This window comes from Pezoporus flaviventris, unplaced genomic scaffold, assembly GCF_033815535.1.
Source record: "Pezoporus flaviventris isolate CSIRO_AGI_PZ_B2104156 unplaced genomic scaffold, CSIRO_AGI_Pfla_v1 ptg000015l, whole genome shotgun sequence".
In the NCBI taxonomy this organism is placed as follows: Eukaryota; Metazoa; Chordata; class Aves; order Psittaciformes; family Psittacidae; genus Pezoporus; species Pezoporus flaviventris.
Window position 1 is genome coordinate 20288364 of NW_026892563.1, and position 17442 is coordinate 20305805.

Genomic DNA, 17442 nt, shown 5'->3' on the forward strand with positions numbered 1-17442 from the left:
GGCTTCATGAAAGAAAGTCATTACAAAAGGAGATCTGAAGGGAAAAAGTCTTAAAAATGAAGGGGGAAAAGCTACTCTTTGATAATTTTGATAATATCTGATAATCCTGTCATACCTTGAAAACGACAATTCCATTCAACCACAGTGAGCTGCTGAAGTTACAAAATGGTGTGGTACCATGACATCTACTTTTCTTTCTCAGCCAAAAGAGCATATATATGTGCATTCAGACTAATGTTCCTCCCTTTGCTTCAGAAGCAGCACTCAGAAGTTACTGCTGATGATTAAAACACTGTCTGACCAAAGCTGCCTTCATTATTATTACCATTTTGGAACAGAAACTAAAAACCTAATGCTACCTGCGTGGTTTTTGGAGACATCCCATATCTACAAGTAGGAAACATGATCTAATTGTTGCATTAGTAAGACTAGTAATCGAGGGGTTTTACACTGTCATATAACTGACTCTTTAAGCAACCTCTGAGAATTGCTTAAATACTTGGTATATTGGGTAATACATTATTGATCATTGTACTACGTGATAGATGTGACATGAGGTTTAATATATCACAATCTAATTTCTTTAAGTGCAAATGCAAGACTTTTGGAAAAGAAGGGCGATCTCTGATTCAAGGACTGGTGAGGAATCTGAAGCTTTCTCTCTGTGCCTTGGTTTACTTTCTGTAAATAAAGAGAATATTCTATTTTTATTGTCAATGAAGAAATGGTTCTGTGGTGTGTATTTAGAGCACCTCCCTGCAAGTCTGGGCCTCTTCTATACATTGCAGAAATACAAGTTTAACTAACAAGAATTAGTTACAGAAGGTATCCAAATGCTGTTAAATTCAATGGAAACATTGCCACTGACTTTACCAGGGGTGGGATTGGATCATTGTATCATACTTTTAAACTGTATTAGGTGGAAGCTTTTATTGATGTTTTTATCCAGTTTCTGCTGTTTGCAAAGGGTTGGTGACTTTAGCCTGTTGTTACCTGTGGATGTAAACATTTATTTTAATGATTTTTTTTTTGTTTTTTCCTTCCTGGGCAGGATTTATGTGGACATCATTCATGTGATACTCTGGGAATGGCAGACGTTGGGACCATATGCTCTCCTGAGCGCAGCTGTGCAGTGATTGAAGATGACGGCCTCCATGCAGCTTTTACAGTGGCTCACGAAATTGGTATGCAGTGCCTTTTCTGTTCACCTGCCAAATCAAACACTTGTAACAGCTGCATTAGTAACCAAAATACTTTGCAATTAATTCCAGATTTCCCCTGGTCCAGATACTCACTTGGGGATTAAGGCTGTATACATATGCACTTCAGGGTTAACTAATAAGGGATCAGAAGGCAAGTGAAGGCGCACAGTAGGTGTTTCCTTTCTGACAGTGTCATTTCTAAGCAGTAGTTGAAGTGAAAATTCAAAGTCTGCTGCTACTGTCCAAAGATGTCAATACATGTGTCTCCTGAGAAAGCATTTGGCCCGTCTATTGTAATTCATATACATTTGGTGCACACACAGTGGAAAATAGCTCACCTTTTTAAAGTCCATGCATGCTCTACTGTCATGAAACATTATTCTGGGACAGTGCGTTAACTGCACTGTGGAAAAAACAGAATTCTAATCTTTTTCTAAGTGTATGAAAATTCCACCTTTATGGTAAAATATGGTACTACTGTGAATCTTGAAATAAGTTAATTATTATTTAGGTGGTAAAGATTTAGTCAGAAAAAAACTGTTTAGGTTTGTTTCAGTTTCCACCTCTGGATAGCAACACAATGTAAAGATTTAAGATAGAATTAGTGACAGAAGAAAGTTCATCTTCTGTAATATTCCATCTGTTGTGATATATTCCTTCAGAGAGACTGCTGCCGTTTTGGTTATTTTTAATTTACTAATGCTTTGTGAGCTGTGTTCACTGGAAATCCATTTAGTATGAGGGCTGTTCGCCTTGGTGAGTGAACAACAATTTAAAAGTGGAGAACATATTTTTTAACATTCTTGGAAGGAAATAGCAAGGAAAGGAGAACTTGCAGAGAGAGCCAATTGCTGAATTGCCTTGTACCTTATGCCAAACCAAAGTAAAGTTTGCTTTGAGAGTATCATTGCAGTAGTTCAGTTTTCAAGTAGCTAGCAGGTAGAACCCAAGAGTTGTGGGCCTTATATATACAACTGGCTCAGCAACCAGAGGTCACCAAATACGAAAAAGCAGCTGGCATGCCGCTGACCTGACCCTTCAATGTTTAGGGAATCTAACCCTACTGCTCTTGTGGTGCTACAGAGAAGTGATATCAGTAGTGGCTGCAGTGTGATCATGTGTTGCATGAAAATATAAAATATTTGTGGCAGAATTGGTCCCCAAAACAGAAATCTTGTTTTAATAAATGAGAATATAATTCTGAAAGAAAAAGCCCTTTTAAATTACTAATTCAGAGTATTTGGAGGTAAGTGCAGCAATACATCAAATACAGCTTCGCATCAGAAGAATTTAGTGGCATCAAACCTGGATGCTGTGAAACCGAGGACGTTTCACAAGCCTTGTCTAGAACTGGGACAAGTAGATTGGCAAACTTCACCTATCACTCAAAGGCCAGTCTGCTAGAGAGTGCTTGTGTATTTTTGCATCCAGAAGAATGCTCACTGGTGAAGGTTGGCAGGCATTGGCAAGGTCAGATGAGGGACCTTCTTTCAATGTCAACCAGTGTTGATATACCTGGTGTGTGAAGAGGTGACTAATGTGTCTCGACTACCAATTTATCAGCAATAAATACATGACTAGATATAGATTAAAAATGACAGAACATACATCAGTAAAGATAGGGGTGAGCATAAATATGCATATTACTGCCTTGAATTTCACACAAAGAAAATGTAAACAAAATTAAATATTTTTAGTGACCTCAAAGCACATTTCTGAAAAAAAAAAAAAAAAAAGACATTTTCATACCTAGACATTTACAGGAATCGGTAGAAGCTGTAATTTTCAGTGTAAAAAAGGCATGAATTGAAATTAATAAATAAGTACCCTGATGGACAAAAAAAAAACCTCTAGTTTTGAGGCTGTTTAAAATACCATCTTTTTTTTAGTCCTTAATGTAAGATTTTAAGAAAGGAGGGGTGTCAAGTCGCAGAATGATCTTTGTATGTGTGGCCTGAAGTGGGAGAAGTTGAGAGGAAAACACAGCTAAAATTGCTTGAGTACTTGTATTAAATTAAAGGTGAAGAATGAAGAAAAATAGAAGTGTGGCATGGATACCCTTTAGTTAAGCACTTTGGGGAAAACCTTGCTTTATTTTATTTGGAGACCAAGTTTCTTCCTGTGATTCAGGCGTCTTAAACTTCCCCCTACCCTGTGGGTAGGGTGTAGCTTTAAGTTTACAGTGGCTTAGTTATTCAGTGGAATTCACCTGGCTACATAAGAGATGCCCTGCGAGACTAAGGGGATGCTAAGGGCTCTAAGCGTAAGACGCTACTTTCTGTCAGTAGGAATAGCAAGGTGAGCTGCTAAGTGAATCAGAGTCACCATCTGCAGTATTTTAAGTAACCATGCTACATGTGCATGTGTAGCAGATGCATCATTATTAACACAGATTTGATCTGCAGAATGGCTGTGTGTCCTCACTAACTTCCACAGGGATCTGAATGCTCTTGTTTTCTCTCTGAGGGATCCAGGAGCATTTTTCAGGATCAGATTCTTTCTCCGGAAGGCAACCAAAGTAAACGGAACTGCAGCTTGAACAGGGAGGTGCACAGCTGAGGTTGGACTGAGGTTGGATACATGCATAGGAAGCAAAAAGTTGCCAGGGTTTCTACTACTTAGATGTTTGTTTCTTTCAGATAAAATCCAAGAGTTTTGACCAGTGGTTTTTGAGGGGAAGAGTATGAATGAGTAGCAGTAACAGGCAAAATCTCCAAAGAGCTATAAACAAGAACACAGAAAGAAATAGGTGCAACCAAATTCTTAGTACAACTGATTAGCTGACAGTAAGAGGTGGATATCCATATACAAAGACTAACAAGGCTGGACATGAATCTTGTCCTACTTATATGTAGGAAAATCAGGAATAATTTGTCTTTGATGTCAAATGTAGAAAATGAGGATAATGCAACAGAAAAACAGGAGGAAAGCTTATAACTTTGAATGCGATAATCCAGTTTCTCCTCCAAATAAAAGGAAGCAGTGCTAATAGCATAAATGTTACTTTTAAATCGTAGCCTGTCAAGACATCCAGCCACTACTAGTAAATCCATATATGGTTATTTTCTAGCAGGGGACATGCTGCTGTAATTTGGACAGTAGCAGCTTTGCAGTCACAAAAACAGTCTTCTGGATTTGTGCATGAAATAATTTGAGATCCATGATGTGGCATACCGATTTTTTTTTTTTTTTTTTTTGACTTTAAGCATCTCCTTTAGCTATGCCTCCATAGCTTTCCAGGGATATCTGAGCTAGCTTAGGAGCAGTATGTAGATATTTTCCAGGTCTTTGTTGTTGTCTGTAAAAAAATTATGTTTCCTTATTTTATGCACTTCCCTGCTTCATAGAGACATCTGGAGAAAAGCGTTAACCTGTGACTGCACATAATCTCAACATTTATTTAAAGGTTTTCATAGGTCAGCACTAGTATTTTGCTTCTCCATATATCCCATGCTAAAATAACCATCAGGAAACAAAAATAACTAGATTTTTACTCTAAGGCTCTGGAATTTTGGGTTGAAGATTCGTTGCATTTACTGGTGAATTATAAGCCAACCCATGCATCCCATGAAGATAAGCAGGATCCAACATCACCAACAGACGCAGTCAATTTGAAGTTACGTTTAACATCTCTTGTGATGGGATATATCTAGTGCATGACAATGCCTTGTTTAGTAGTCTGGTGTTGCATTTTGTAATACAGTCATGGTCAGAAGTTTCAGGTGACTTTGGCTCCTCTTATGCTGGAGTCCCCTGTGCTTCAGTACAGACAGCCCACCATCCTAATGGGTTTGTTATCTACTAAAACAGAATAAGAGGAGTTCAAGAGAAAATGAGTGGAGCTACTGCTCATTTTATCAATAGGTAGTTTCCCAAAATCACAAGGAAGTTTCAAGAAAAGCCAAGGATTAAAGTTGTCTCTTGAGTTTTGATCTAGTCCTTAAATACAAAAACATCCTTCCTGCATTCTTTAAGCAGTCAAAGCTCCATTTTAGTTCAGGAAGAGTTACATGGGTCTATTAAATTATATGTATCTTTATTCTTTCCATCAATCTTGAAGAACATTTTTTTCAGTTTTTTAGAGGAGATACAGAGAAAGCCCCTGCCTTTTTGCTCAGTGGTAATGTTCATTTGACCTTTTACAGAGTTCCTATTTCTCTATTAAGCAACCACACTGACATGCAATTACTCCTTCTATTCTCCTGAGTAATATGGTTTACTGATGTTCTTTCCAAGTATTTTATTTTTAGGATATAGCTTTGAAATTCCTGCGTGGAACTAATTAAACCTGTGTTCATTAGTTTTCTTTGACTTGTGACTTTAAAGAAGGGAAGGCCAAAAGGGGCATAAAAGCAACGTTAAAATATATTGAAGAAATAATTGCGAAAATTTGCATCATAGATCATTCTCCCTGTCCACCTGGGACAGAACAAGGGGTAATGGCCTTAAATTGCAACAAGGGAAATTTACTTTAAGCGTTAGCCAAAATCATCTAACCAGTAAGACAGTTAAGGACAGGAATAAATTGCTGGGGGAGGCTGTGAAATCTCCATTACTGGAGGTTCACAGGAGCCGGATGGCTAAAACAGCTGTAGCTTAGGGGACACCGATCCTACCCTGCAGTGGAGGGATGCACAAGATGGCTTTTCAAGTTCTCCTCTCAACCTCATTTTATATGGTTACGTGAAGTTATCACAACTTATTCCACAGCTGTACTGTGTAACACCTAAAATCAAGTACAGAAACTAAAACCAGAAAATGATGTGCTTAATACCAGATTTTTTTGAGCGCGCTGTCATTCTGTGGCATCTGCCACCACTGAGGAGATCACAAGCTCTGTCAACAAAGTGTAGTGCTTTATTATTATGTAAAGAAGCCATTTTAGAAGTGAGGTATCACTCCTGGGGTCCTCACTCAGGTGGTTCACTGAAATGCACCGAAGTACCATTTTGCTGAATTCTGAGTGGATTAAAAGTATTTATTCAGAGCCTTAGTGTGTATTTGAGTTGTAGGCCTCTGTAGAAGGAGGGCCATGTCTACCATGTCTAACCAACATAACCTTTATAGCAAACTCCATGATTCTGACCCTTCTTCAGAAAAAAAAATAAGCCAAGAACAATCTATGTGATATTTAAATGGTAGTCTTGATTTTGATGTCCCTAGAAGAGTCAAAAAATGCTCTTATTCCATATTTTACTTCATGCTCATTTTGGACACACTCAAAAGTAACTAAACAGAGTAATCTTTTCTACTGCTGAACACGTAGCCGTTTGATTTCAGGGCTGTCAAGATAGAGCTGATAAAGGTAAATTTCAGACTTGACAGGTACAAATCTTTTGTAGCCTTTCAAGGGGGATAGATTGCCAAGGGCACAGAATCTCACAGGCACATGAAAAAATGGTGAAGGTTGTCTAACTTTTGTATTATGTTTCCTTCATGAGAAGTGAAGTTAGGCAAGTATCCAGGTAATCATAATTAGGCAGACTTGCTTTCTTAACATGACAAAAAAGAGAGTACATTCATCCAGTTCTTCTCTGATGACATACATCAGGAAAATTGCTGATTCCTTCTCTTTCTTTGAAAGTTTTTCAAAGTTCCATCTAAAATTCTACTTGCAAAAACTCTTGAATTAAGTCCTCACAAACATAATCCCCTTTGGTTAAGAGAAAAGATGGGCAGTCAAAGCTAAGCCATCACAAGAGGTGAAGATTGGAACAGAAAATTTAACTGATGCTTCAAAATGCAAACATCAGCTGTATAAAAGCTTTCTAGTTAATATTTGGGGTAAAATTTCTTGGCTTGCTCAACAATATTTTGATTAACTTATGCTGTTATATGGAATATATAATTGTTCCACCTGCAGCACACATGGTGCTTAAAACGAACCTTTTTTAGTGAAACTGAGAGAGTTTGTATGGAAAAGCGGAGAGATGGAAAGGGAAAATTGGTATGATGTAAGAAAAATGAATTCTAGGGTTCTGAATATGCTTGAGCTTTTCTTTATTTACCACATACTTTTAAGTCTGAGTAGGTTGGGGATCCTTGTCTTCTTAATGTCTGTGAAGTCATTTTGTCAGAGCAGTGAGGAGATGGGGGGCAAGTTCTCAACCAGAGACTTCAGGAACTGACTCAGACACAGCACTAGCATTGCCCAAGTTTCCAGAGGTTTTCTGTAGTTGTGCTGTTCTCTGTGTACGTACAACCTCATGAAGAATTAGATGAAACGGGTGCTGTGCTTTTAAAAGCTGACATGGATCCTGAAATATCATAACTCAAAGCCAGGTACATCGAATGAAATGACAGTATTTTTGCAATCATAGGGAAATTGAAAATTAAACTGTATTTTGCCTAATGTTTCAGAACAGTCAATATCAAAAATTTTAGGGTCATGGCTTAGTGGTGGACTTGGCAGTGTTAGGTTTATGGTTGGACTTGATCTTAAGGATATTTTCCAACTTAAATTATTCTAAAAGAAGTCCACTTCACCTGTGTTTGCCTGCACCCCCAGTCTTCCACAATACAGGGGAAAGTAAGGATCACTTTCCTGCTTGACACGTACTATAGATATCACAGTATTACAGTTTCACAGTATGCTAGAGATTGGAAGGGACCTCAAAAGATCATCTAGTCCAGTCCCCCTGCCGGAGCAGGAACACCTAGATAATGTTACACAGGAATGTGTCCAGGCAGGTTTTGAATGTCTCCAGGGAAGGAGACTCCACAACCTCCCTGGGCAGCCTGTTCCAGTGTTCCGTCACCCTCACCGAGAAGAAGTTTCTTCTCAAGTTTAAGTGGAACCTCTTGTGTTCCAGTTTGTACCCATTACCCCTTGTCCTATCAGTTTGCCACTGAGTAGAGCCTGGCTCCATCCTCGTGACACTCCCCCTTTATATATTTATATACACTAATAAGGTCACCCCTCAGTCTCCTCTCCTCCAAACTATAGAGACCCAGCTCCCTCAGTCTTTCCTCATAAGGGAGATGCTCCACTCCCTTAATCATCTTAGTTGCCCTGCGCTGGACACTCTCCAGCAGCTCCCTGTCCTTCTTGAACTGATTATGTACTTTTTGTGTGGAAAGTACTTCCAGTACAGAAAGGAAGGCAGATTTACCAAATAAACAGGCAGCAAGCAATGCCATTTTTTAGATTCTTGTGCTATCTGCTCTCCCATTAATTCATTCATTTACCATGAGCTGCCATGATTTATATTATTTGCTAGTTGGACAGATGTTCAATGGATGTCACCATCTCCCACTTTTTCATTAAAATTAATATTTATCTTCCACGTGCCCTGTTAATTAGCACAGTAGATGTAGCATGGACCTCCAAGACCACATCTTTTTAATGATTATTTGAGTCTATGTGGATTATAGTGGTTTCTGATTGCATAGTCTGCCTTGCGTAGACAGAATCTTGCCTGCAAATTGTCTGTCTGAGGGTGGTGATGTATCTTTATCTTCTGTATAACAGAAGTCTGTTATAACAAGCCATTTCAGCAGAAGTTTGTTTTGTGTAAAGTCTGCAGGCCTGGTCTATGAATGTCTGATTGTGGCACTTTGTCTGGTCCTGAAAAGAAGCTGCATTTCAGACTATTGTTTCACTCAGTCTGAAGAACTCTTTTAAACAGGAAATATTAGAAACTACCTCTGGGCTGGAGATGTAAAAGGGAGAGTGATTTTTTTAATTTTTCTTTCATAAATGATGGATAGCAGCCAAATAAAAGAAAAATTGAAGGCAAATTCAAGGAAAGAGGAATAGCCAGTTTTCTATTCTGTGCATGTTTTTTGCAATCTTGTGTAATTCAACATACTTCTGTTTTATGAAAAAAAAATCCCAATTTTATTGTTATTGCTAATGTGCGTAATTTTTTATGCAAAATTCCCATTACTTCAGGAGGAGTTCTGACTAATATCAGTGCGCAGTTCTTAATGAGGAGGCAAGTACTTTCACATGTTAGAAAAACAGTGCATGCTGAAAGAAATGGTTTTATTTTAAAAGAGTTACCTCGTACAATCTTTGTTTACCAAAGGAGAGAGCAGGCAGCTGTCTTGTGCAGAAGGTATGGACTGGTGATTAGACTAAGGAATGTTGAGTCAGGAGCTTCCTGAATCCTGATCCCATGAAGGCCAGTGACTCACTGGGTAACCTTGGGCAAATCACTTGACCTTCTTTTGTACCCCAGACAACCCCACTGAAAATTAGGTGAAGGGTGTGACCTCACTGAAAAACACATGCTTCATCAGAGCTGAGCTTCTCTAAGAAAACAAATTACAGTGCCTGCAGCATTTTTAGCACGCTGTGTCACTTTGCATGTGTTCTGTTTTCAAATTGCACAAGACAAGTGGAATTGAAGTGCAAGAGCTGTACTTCACCATGCTGTTCAGTTCAAGCACTAGAGATCTTTATATGTCTATAAACAAGTTTATTGGTTTTTTTTCCAGATGAGCCACTGCAATTTGTGTTTTAGCAAAAGCTGGGTTTTGCTTGCTGTACATTGGGGACTGTTTTATTCTCTTTATTTCTGTGCTTGAGATACCAATGGAAAATAAATGAGATTACTGTAATTTTTGCATGTAATTTTTGTGTGCTGTTCACTCAGAGGATCTCTACAGATAGTCTGGTTTAAGAAAATTCAGAAATGTCCAGACTTATGTTTTGCTTCACAGCACTCTTGGGAAGAAGATAGCTGCAGTGTAATGTGCTTCACCACACATCCAACATAGCTGTGATGCACCCCTCATTTACCCGCACAGCTCTTTGTGTCCTGATATTTAGAGAGGATGAAAGTTTTAGCTGACTTGCCATAATTGTGTTGGAGTGTTCCCACCTTATGTTACACCCCATTTCTACAAGGTGTAGGAATTCTTTTTAATCCACTGGGGGTATTATTTCCTGTTGGGCTACAATGGGTGTTTGCCTTCAATAGTTGTAAGGAAATTTGTGCAGCTCAAGGTCCACTATCAGGAATGCAGACAGTGCAGGTGAACTGGGATCCAGGTGCTGCTGACTGCTGCTGACTCCTTCATTTCTTGCTTCAGGATGTAAACAGACTGGGCTATGCCAAGAGCCCCTTGCCCATGATGTTCCAAAATATACTAGGGTCCAAAGCCTGCAGGTTGCTTTCATACTGCTTTCAACAGTTGACTGATGTAGTCACACTGTCTCGCTTCAAGGGAGAAAGAAGGCTGTGTGGAAAGGCTGTCAGTCCATTTAGGTGGCTGGTCTTTTTGCTGTATGGGAAGGAACAAATTTACAAGAAGGCTGGCTCCTCTTCACTTGCATGAGGGTAAATCCTGCCTTGTCGCCATCTGTTTCTTTTACCATTTTCTGCATTCCTACAGCATAACTTAACTAAACACCATCCTGCTGGTAAAATTATATTATGTCATTTTCACTCAGCAGGAACTGTCAACACCAGTAAGATGCTTCATTAAGTAGAAAACATCTGATGATCTACTAACCCATTCTCAATCAGTCATCATTTTTACACAGCTGCTGGAAGCCTATTTTTTCTTTTTTCAATAGCCTGGTTTGAAGTTCATGGTAGTACAGAATGGTGTGGTGCTAAAATTGGCATTGTTTTTAAAAGTCTTTGTATGATTTGTCTTAAGTCTTCACTTTTGCCCAAAGCTTTCTCTGAAATTATGCTTACGTGCAGGGTCACTTGAAAGGTCACCTGTAACCTTTTCATTTTGGTTCTTCCCACCAGAAAATGCCAGAAACCACCCTAATGTCCTGAGAAATGTGTGATAATGCCAGTGTATTCATGCATGTAAGGGGAGGGATGGGAGAGACTTTTCAAGGAGGAAGGGAAGTGTCCCTTCTTTAATTCTTGGATGCAAAAGGATGAAGGACGCAGGTGCAGAAGTACTTGATGTTGTTCTCAATTCTGTGCTCAAGAGAGCATACTTAGCTAAGCAGTATGTAGAGATTGCAGATCGCTGTGAGATTTTGAATTTTGGTTCTTTTTAATGAAATGCAAAACCAATTTTAAGAGTCACTGGAAGTTTGTCATATGCTTTAATCTGGTTTAAATCTGCTCAAAATGCCTTCAAAACAGTGGGCACTGTTAATGAGGTATGTCCTCAGTTCACCCCATTTATCACTGTTAAATACATATGTTATGCTGCACTCTAATTAAAGGTGAAGCCAGTAGCTTAACACTTTCCAGAAGATGATCCTGTTTCAGTTTCCTGTGTTTTTGCCAGAATATTTGGGATGAAATGTTCTGTGCTGAATAGTCGCCTGAGAAGCATTTCATTTCATTTCATTTTAGTTATTTACTCTGAACTTCTCCACAGAGACTAATCTGCAGTCACTTCATGGAAGGAGCTTAAAATTGGGCTGCAAGGTTTCTCATATCTGAAGGATACTTTTTTGGTCTGTATGAAGGAGGAAAAAGAAAGGAAGAACAACTTCAGTTCACAGTTCAGCGGTTATTCTCTGCAGAGTCAGCACATCTCTCAAACAGGGAAGGAAACTATACCATCTTCAGGCACAGAAGCCAGGAGCAAGCGCAGTATAGTTCCTGGCCTTCTCCAGGGGTATTCACATTGCTTGGCTGTAGGATTTGCATAGTTTAATGTAGTGTGACCACATTGCTCTGACAGTAGGTAATCTAAGATGGGGTTGCTTACAAATTGCACTGCAGAAGGAGCTAGGGCTGAAAAATTCATGTAAGAAAGAGAGAGAGGTCTTTCCAAAGCCAGGTCTGATGAAGTTGGTGCAAGGAGGAACTTAACACACACAAAACAATGTTAGAAGAATGTCATGGGTAGCAGACAAACTCAGAGATGTCCGAATTGCACATTCAAAATCATCAGCGTTAATGGGGCTGTTATCTGCATATCTGCATATCTAAAGTGCATATCTGCACTGTATTAAGTCTTTTGTTGTATGCTCATGGGGGATGTCTGTCACAAGAGAGCAAAAGTTACGAAAGGTGAAGTACAGTTACGCAAGAAAGTATTTGTATAGAGAGCAAAGTTGTGTCTCAAATGGGTGGAGCATTGCAGAGTGTTATCAGAGATTGTTAAGATTAAGTAACTTGAATTTCCCTCTACAGACTGAGCCCTTCATATCACAGAGTTTTGGGTAGTTCTGAATGGTGTTATAAAATGTTGAGCACTCTGAAACTAAGTTCTCAAGTTGGTGGTTTGCACCCAACTGTTATTCATACCCTACACTGAATATGCATTGTGTGCCATGTGGTGTTATTCAGCAGAACTTTTTAGAACACTTCTCCAGCTTTTCTTATTCACCCAGAGCTGTTTAGTACAGAGTCCAATGACTTAGGAATGAAACTACTTTTCAGCTGACAGAACCTCATTACCTTATTTCACAAGCATGCTGCAGTGAAGTAATTTCTACAACTATGAGCACTCTTGGGGCATTAAATACAAAATCATTCTCTCTGCAACCTTTAAGCATACAAGTTAGAGAAGATTGCTGTAGCAGGGCTTACATCTAACCAACATAGTGTTTTCTTGATTGCTGGTCTATTTATTTGCAAATATTTGTGTGTTTAATTGATTGGTAGTGCATGCATATTCAAGTGCATAGACTCAAGTAAAATAGAAGAAGCTGGCTCAAACTCCTGACCAGCTCTGCAAAGCACAGTGTGTGTGGTCCTGATTTAAATGACGAGCTGTGCCCTGTATTTAGGGGTCTGTCAGCAAAAGCTAGAGGATAGGCCTAAAGCCTTCTCTAGTAAATGTCTGCTTAAGTTAACAGAACACTGGTGAAATATGCTACAAGGAGTTACTTAATGTCAGCAGAAAATGGTTCTAGTTATATTACTACTAAGCATGTGTTGTGGTTCATTAACCTGTCAGCTCTGCTCATAGTTGTCAGACATGAGTTGTGACCTGATGCCATTTAGTGCATTTCTGTAAATACAAACCTAGTGATAACACTATATAGAACAGCAGCCAAAAATAACATCATCTTTGCATTTCCTGACAACGCACATTGTTGGTGTCTGGGACTTTGGCAAAGTCAGAGGTAGTCCTCATTGGCACAGTAGCTGTTGATTCATTAAACGCTTAGCCTGTGACACTTCCAAAGAATTTGCTCTATAGCTTAGCAGTGATGCACTGATTATTTGGTTACTCTGTCAGAGAAATGCATCTGTTTGAAATCATATTTTTTTGCTCAACACTAGCATTTGATTTAAATAAAACAAAGATGTCCTCTCTTCAAAGCAAGTATTTATATAGTGCTATATCAGATTGAAACTTTACGTGTACCTACTGATACTCAGCCATGCCTCAGTGCAGAATAGAAATAGCATTATCTGTCCTGCATTATTATAAGTATTTTCAAAGGAAAGGTTTTTTTACCCATCAGAAAAAATAAGCTCAAATCTTGCATGTAAAACCCACCACTAATTAGGTATGCATTCAGTATGACAGTTTGATTCATATGTTTTTGCAGCAATGTACTTGATTGCCGTAGCAATCAGCAACAGAAGTAACAGGGAAGAGAGTACTGACTCTCATTATTATTAACCCAGGTTCCTTGAATAAATTCTTACTAGCATTTATAATACTACAGGGCTTTTTATTCAAATAGTAACTATTTGAATTGATTTGGTAAATGTGTGCCCATTAGGGGAAGAGAGAATAAAAGATAAATGTCCCCTTCATTTTCCTTCCCACCTCACCTCCAGTGGGGAGGCAACAGCTGCAGAGAACAGACTGGCTGTTTTGTCATCACTGGTAGATCAGTGTCCTCTTGTCACTTTTCCAGTAACTCCATCATTAGGTCAGGAACCCAGCATGTGAGTAAGGCTGCCAGATGATACCTTGGCTTTTCTCACAGACTTCTGGTCAGATAGCTGCTTTCCTAATCCCAAATACTGCTCAGCAGTGAGTGCTGCTTTCATCTCTTTCCTCTTGGCTGCTCCCCCAAAGCATGTGAAAAAAACAAAACAGCAAGTTTATGTAAGGCAAATAAGTAAAATTGGCTGTTTTTTTTTCTTTCTCAGCCCATATTGTAGATAATATTATTGTTATTACTATTGTCATGCCTGTTACTATGGATATCAGACTATGATGTCCTGCCATCAGTGTCTCTACTTATGTCACCTTACAGCTAGTCTACAACAGTTAAAAAAAAACATGGAGCCAATAATATGTAGAAGGCTTTTAGTTACTGCAGAATAATGCATCTCTTCAGCTGCTATTTAAGGGCCTCATATTTATTTCTCTGTAGTGGCTTTGATGAGTGGTCTTTGTCCTTATTATTAAAGCACTTTTAGTTTAGCCCTGGATGTCTTATTAATCATCTCCCGGCCTAGGTTGAAGACTGTGAATGTTAAGTTCAGGCTTGAGCTCCCTGCAGCTTTGGTTCCCATTCAGTCTTCTACCTCTTGGAGAGTAACTTGGCTGTGAAATAATGCAGTGTGAGCATAGAAATTAAAGTTAAGCCTGATTTTTAGAGAGGGAACGATGTGTTGCCTGCAATCTATAGTCACCCAGAGACTAGAGAAGGGGGAGATCACTGAAGTTGCAGTCACACTTAGAAAAGCTGATCTAGCCCTGGTTTGAGATCCCATGAGCATTAAGGGGTTTTACATGTTCTATCATGTGCTGCTTTGCATGCAAATTATTTTGTGTTCTGGAGTATAAATACCAAATACCGTATACATTTAAAAATAAAACTGAACAAAACTAAAAACCTAACCTAAGCAATACTAGAAAGCACCTTCTTACAAAACAAGACTCTACGTGGAAGCGACAATTTGAAATCATTATTCAGACTGTTTGGTGTATTGCAGAGGGTACTCAGACTTCAGCAAGGAGTTTACTTCAACAGTTTACATACAGTTTGTTTAGTTGCTCCATAAATATTAACATTTTTGACCCTTTAGAAAGATGCTGTAGCACCTTTTTGTACAGTTGCAGAGCATCTTTATAGTGAATTATTAGTTTCAAGTGACCTGCTTTGGGTTGCTGCTCAGAATTTGAGAATTAATTATACAGTTCACTTGACCTTGACTGTGAGCTTCAGCTGGTAAACTCTTTTATGGGTAGTCATATCATTGTATTTATTTGTTTCATTTCTGCAGGGCACTTGCTTGGGCTTTCCCATGATGATTCCAAATTTTGTGAGGAGAACTTTGGCTCCATGGAAGATAAGCGTCTGATGTCCTCCATTCTGACTAGCATCGATGCCTCAAAACCCTGGTCGAAATGCACTTCAGCAACTATAACAGAGTTTTTTGATGATGGTCATGGTATGTATTACCACACCATATGTCAGCTACATGTTATTTTTTATTGTGGTTTCTTTTTTTTTTAATAAGAATATTTTATACCAGCTTGTTCATTCCTTGCTCATTCTCAGGACTGTCTTGGAAGTGCTTGCAAAACAAGGCAAAGGTCTAAAAGGCTGACAAAGTCTCACCCTCCCTTTGCATGGTTCAAATGCAAGAGAAAAGAAAGAGTTGATGGAATGCGTATTGGCAATAATTTGGTTTGGAACATGGAGAGGTTTTTTTAAAAGTATGAAATTAGTTTTGTCCCCCCAGATGCCGCAGATATGAGCTCAGAGAGTATTTTAAACAGAGGATACAAGCTTTTTCCTCACAGAGGTTAAATTGGGGGATATGGTCTACTTAGTGTTAGACTACAGATATGAGCAGAGTATATGTGTTCTTGTTGCTATTAAGGACATTTATTACGTTTATAATGCCATTGTATTTATTATGTTTATGTAGAAGGCGTGTAAGCAAGAATTAAGACTCCTCTGTGCTGTATATGGTAAAAGATTACTTCTGCTCCAGGAGCTTAGCTTCCAAGTCATGTAACTAATATGTTAAATATGTCATTTACCTTTTGGAGAGTAAGTGCAAAATTTTCATTTTCCAAAGGTAGTAATAGAAAGCATAATCTTCACTTTTTAATGATTTTTAAAGTCTTCATTGTGCTCCCAAAGCAACTGCAGTTCTTAAACAAACCATTCAAATTCCAAAATGCTGAGATAAAAATGACATAATTGAGTGAATGGATCAAGTTGTTATAGTAACCAAAATGCTTATGGATAAAAAGTATGGTATGTCTGTTGAATGTAAAAGTTTTCTTGCTTTTAAGCATTTTGTCGCCTAATTTCAGTGCTCTCTGAAATATTTCCTCCCATTTTCCTCTATTAGAGAATGACTTCATTTTTTCTCACAATTTTATTAGGTCCATTAATCTGTACTGTCCTGGTTTATGGTCCATATTGCTTTGGCATTGACTTAATATTACCAAGTCAGTTTTCACATATGAAGAAAACTTTCTTTTTTGAAGTTAGTTACTGAGGTACAGCTCAGTTCAATGGGGTAAAAAATGGGGACCTCCCTTGCCATCCATGAATGCCCTCTTAGCACAAAGAACTCTAAACTGTATTTCCTCTTCTGTTCCTCTCCTGCTGCAGGTGAGCAGAAAGGTTGTTCTCATTTTTTTGGCTTTTATATGTGACCTGATTCTTCTCTTTACTATGCATCCAGATAGTTACTTTCTCCAACAAACAAGAAAACAGAGAGCATTTTTCCAGCGTCCTCACCTTTGGCTTGTTTAAAGCTGAGTGGATGCTTTTAATTTCGACCCTTGTCCATGAGCTGGACCCAGCCTCAGTGTAAAAGGGCCGGGGGGAGGGCTGTAGCAAACAGTCCTACACGTCTCTGCCATTTTTTTTCAGTAAAAGTAGATAGGAGCTTCACATCCTTCAAAGCTGCATTATGGTTCATCGTGAGTGCTGACTTCCTCCTGTACAAGAAGTTGGGCAGTCCTCAGCTGCTGACACTTCACAAACTCACATATTCTTTGCTGCACGTAAAGGGCTTAGGTTCTGTCAGTCTCTTAACGGACGGGTTAGGGTACATTGCCCTTTCTACTCACGAGTAGTTTTCACTCGGGCATGTAGTCAGAAAGAGTTATTGATATGATGAAATAATTCATAGATGAAATAATTCATAGAACCTCTTGTCAAATAGAGGTCCATAGTCCTCTGGGAATTAATTTTATTACTGATGCTATTGGTGTGATTTCAAGTATACAACGGTCAGGGAATCTCTTCACTTGATGAATCAAGCCTTCAGGGACCTTTTCCAATTAATAGTCTTCCTTTTCTGTTAACGTTTATAATATTTCAAGTATTATTTTATATCAAAGATTTGTCTTAACAGAATACAAACGCTATCTGTGAAGTAAAAATGGAAATCAGTGGTTTAAATTCCAGTTTCTTCAAATTATT

At 38.6% G+C, this 17442-nt stretch overlaps 1 protein-coding gene across 1 annotated transcript in view; it reads left to right on the forward strand.

The window, feature by feature from the left end:
• Positions 1-17442, forward strand: part of ADAMTS5 (ADAM metallopeptidase with thrombospondin type 1 motif 5) — a 48078-nt gene that overhangs the window by 12484 nt on the left and 18152 nt on the right. The window contains exons 2-3 of the mRNA XM_061453746.1: positions 1052-1184; positions 15275-15442. Of these exons, the coding sequence (XP_061309730.1) occupies positions 1052-1184; positions 15275-15442 (301 nt within the window). The remainder of the gene's footprint in view (positions 1-1051; positions 1185-15274; positions 15443-17442) is intronic.